The 3,014-nt window shown below is 44.3% G+C and overlaps 1 protein-coding gene across 1 annotated transcript in view; it reads right to left on the reverse strand.

The window, feature by feature from the left end:
* Positions 1 to 2,748, reverse strand: part of LOC104495627 — a gene marked incomplete at its 5' end in the record, with an annotated part of 15,215 nt that extends 12,467 nt beyond the window's left edge. The window contains 2 exons of the mRNA XM_010138614.1: positions 2,299 to 2,375; positions 2,491 to 2,748. Of these exons, the coding sequence (XP_010136916.1) occupies positions 2,299 to 2,375; positions 2,491 to 2,748 (335 nt within the window). The remainder of the gene's footprint in view (positions 1 to 2,298; positions 2,376 to 2,490) is intronic.
* Positions 2,749 to 3,014: the final 266 nt, after the last annotated feature.

Consider the following 3,014-nt stretch of genomic DNA (forward strand, 5'->3'; position numbering starts at 1 on the left):
GGGAATGGTGTATCATGTTGACACACTCATGAAAAGCCCTTGCAGGCCATGATCTTCAGCAAAGCTTGGCTGGGCAGTAAAATTCTCTACGATTTAGAGTTGCAACACACAAACACAAATGCTGACACAGAGTGTGTTTTGAGGAACTGCGTGGGGAGACGGGGAACTGACAGACTTAACTACCAAGAGTGGGAAAAGCATCATATCTAAGCAGAGTTCCCTCCAGAAAAAAAAAAATTCAAGAACTTTCCCCAAACAGAAATGCGGATTTAACCTTCCTTCTACAAAGCACATCAGAAGGCAGGAGAATGCATTTTTAGATGTTTTATGGCAGGCCAATGAAACACATTTTGCCAAAAGATGGGATCTTTATTGCCAGTATCAACACAGATTGGGGGATGAAGAGATGGAGAGCAGCCCTGTGGCAAAGGACCTGGGGACACCTGTGGCTGACAACCTGAGCCAGCAATGTGCACTTGCAGCCCAGAAAGCCACCTGTGTCCTGGGCTGCATCCCCAGCAGGTCAAGTGGGGGGATACTTCCCCTCTACTCTGCTCTCACGAGACCATATCTGCAGTGCTGCGTCCTGCTCTGGGGACCACGGCACAAGACACAGACCTGTTTGAGCAGGCCCAGAGGGGACCATGAAAATGGTCAGACAGCCAGAACAACTGTCCTGTGCAGAAAGGCTGAGAGATGGAGTCATTCAATGTGGAGAGTAGAAGCCTCCAGGGAGACCTTATTGCAGCTTTTCAATACAGGCCGTCTGTGAGAAAGATGGAGAGAGACTTTTTACTAAGGACTGTAGCAGCAGGACAAGGGCCAATGTTTTAAACTGAGAAAGCGTAGGTTTAGGCTTAAGAAAATCTTCACAACGAGAGTGGTGAGACACTGGAGCGGGTCCATGATAACAGGTAGTTGCTGACTTGGTGATTGGCAACTCAAACACATGTAGCCACTTCATAAACAGAAATCCGATGGTAGGTTGTGTGAACAGCAGAGACTCGGGCAAACAGCGGAGGTTTTACCAACAACCCAATGTCACATTCTGTAACTCTGAGAAGTTTCCTCATTTTTGCAGGACAGGGATAGAAACATTTACCTCTGCCAATGCAATGTCTTCAGGCTTTTTGGAAAATGATTTCTTCAGGGACTTTAAAAACTCAGAGTTTGATGAAAGAATGGACCACCCGACCTCCCTGCAGTTCCTCCGCCTTGGGTGCACCAGAAGAGATGACCCATCAAAAGAAAGAGCCCTTTTTTAGCCCAGGTTGATTTGCCTTCTGTTATATCATCTTAAATACATCTCTGCACTGCTGGGAAAGACCGAGCTGCAGTAATGAAGTACAGCTTTGCTGAAGGGTGATTCTACCTCCTCCTCCCTGCTGTGAATTTCTTTGCAATTACATCTGAAGCACTCAATTTTTCCTTTTGAAAGGAGGCTGAATTATACTGTCAGTTCATTAGGAAATTACTGAAGTTTCCAGACTTGAAACCATGCACAACACACTTGGTATGCAGCAAGTTTAAGTTAATAAGTGCCCTGAAGGCATGGCATAAAAAGCAGGATTTCCATTATTGTTCAAAATCCAACAGCGCAGCTTTATCGCTTCTTCATTACGAACCTGATATATGGCTCTATGTGATCTGTTATTTTCAACCCAATTAGGGATTCAAATGAAACGGTGATTTAGATAAGAAATTAGTAACTAATATCAATAACCAGCTCTGTCACAGGAGTTAAATATTTCATTGCGTATTAACACTGACTGATCTCAGCCAGGGTCTAGACACAGAACTGCGAGTGAAGGATGGAGAAACTCTCAGCTTCGGAACAACCCTTGCTTTAAGGAACAACTTGACCAGTTAAAATGGAAGATGTTTACCAGTCCTAATCCCAAGCAGCACAGCTAAGCTGAGAGCTTGCAAAAACTTCCCTGGGAGCTTCACTGATAGTATCTAGGAACACTAGTGCATATATAATTTTGTTTATGTGTAAGATGTATAGAAAGCTGAGAAATAACAGGGTATGGTGCTCCTATAGGGCACGGCAAGATGTATATCACACACTATTAGGTCCTGCATCTTAGCCATGCAAAGGAGAGGACGCTGCAGAGATGCTGGCACAACCGCTGCCCAGCTGTGTCACTGGGCTCAGGCGACCTTACCTACTTTATTTAAATCGAGTGCGATTTTTGGTTTTCTCTAGACAATAACTGGGAATCCCCCAGATTTTGTTTAATCCTGTGTTTATTTTGTATTATGATTTAAAAAAACAAAACAAACCAAAAAACTTACTTTGCTCGGGGTTGATGTACTAATCCTGGGACCTCTTTGTTAGATTTAAGTCTTGCATTTGAACTGGCACTTTTTTCCTGAAACACACAAAAAACACATAACAGCAATACCATCAGTCTTTATTAAGCACACAAAGTGAGACAGGCATTTGTCATCACAGTGTCACATTCTGCTGGGTTCAGGCTCTCCTACCTGTACAACCGAACAAGAAAAGCTTATCAAAAACACAACTAAAGGTAACACAATTGATGCAATGACCCCGGGCGGGCAATTTTTAAATGTCACGGGCTTGGTGGCCTGGGGGATTGCCTTCAGGTCACCAGGCAAAATCCATCCAGATGCGCAGTGATCAAACATCACGCTGGCTAATACATCTCCAGTGGTCCATGGAAAACGAGTTTTGCAGCTGCAGCTTGGCTCCTCATACCGATAAAAGCCACCAATTCGCACCTTTAACAGAGCAAGGCAAATCCAGACAGAGCCCCAGAGTCACTGCAGACCTGTGGGTTTGCTCAGAGCAGACATGAGAAACATCAGCATCATGTGGAAAATCAGATTTGGAGAGAGCATAGATTAAATGTGCCAGTGAGGAGAGCAGCAGTGGCAGACTTGACCTGAGCAGCTAGAATATTGGACACAAGGAAGTAAACCAGAATATGTTTATAGAGAAGAACATGACTGTGTCCTCCATGGAGAGCCAGGGCCATTAAAAAAAA

This window comes from Buceros rhinoceros, unplaced genomic scaffold (assembly GCF_000710305.1).
Source record: "Buceros rhinoceros silvestris isolate BGI_N320 unplaced genomic scaffold, ASM71030v1 scaffold30486, whole genome shotgun sequence".
In the NCBI taxonomy this organism is placed as follows: domain Eukaryota; kingdom Metazoa; phylum Chordata; class Aves; order Bucerotiformes; family Bucerotidae; genus Buceros; species Buceros rhinoceros.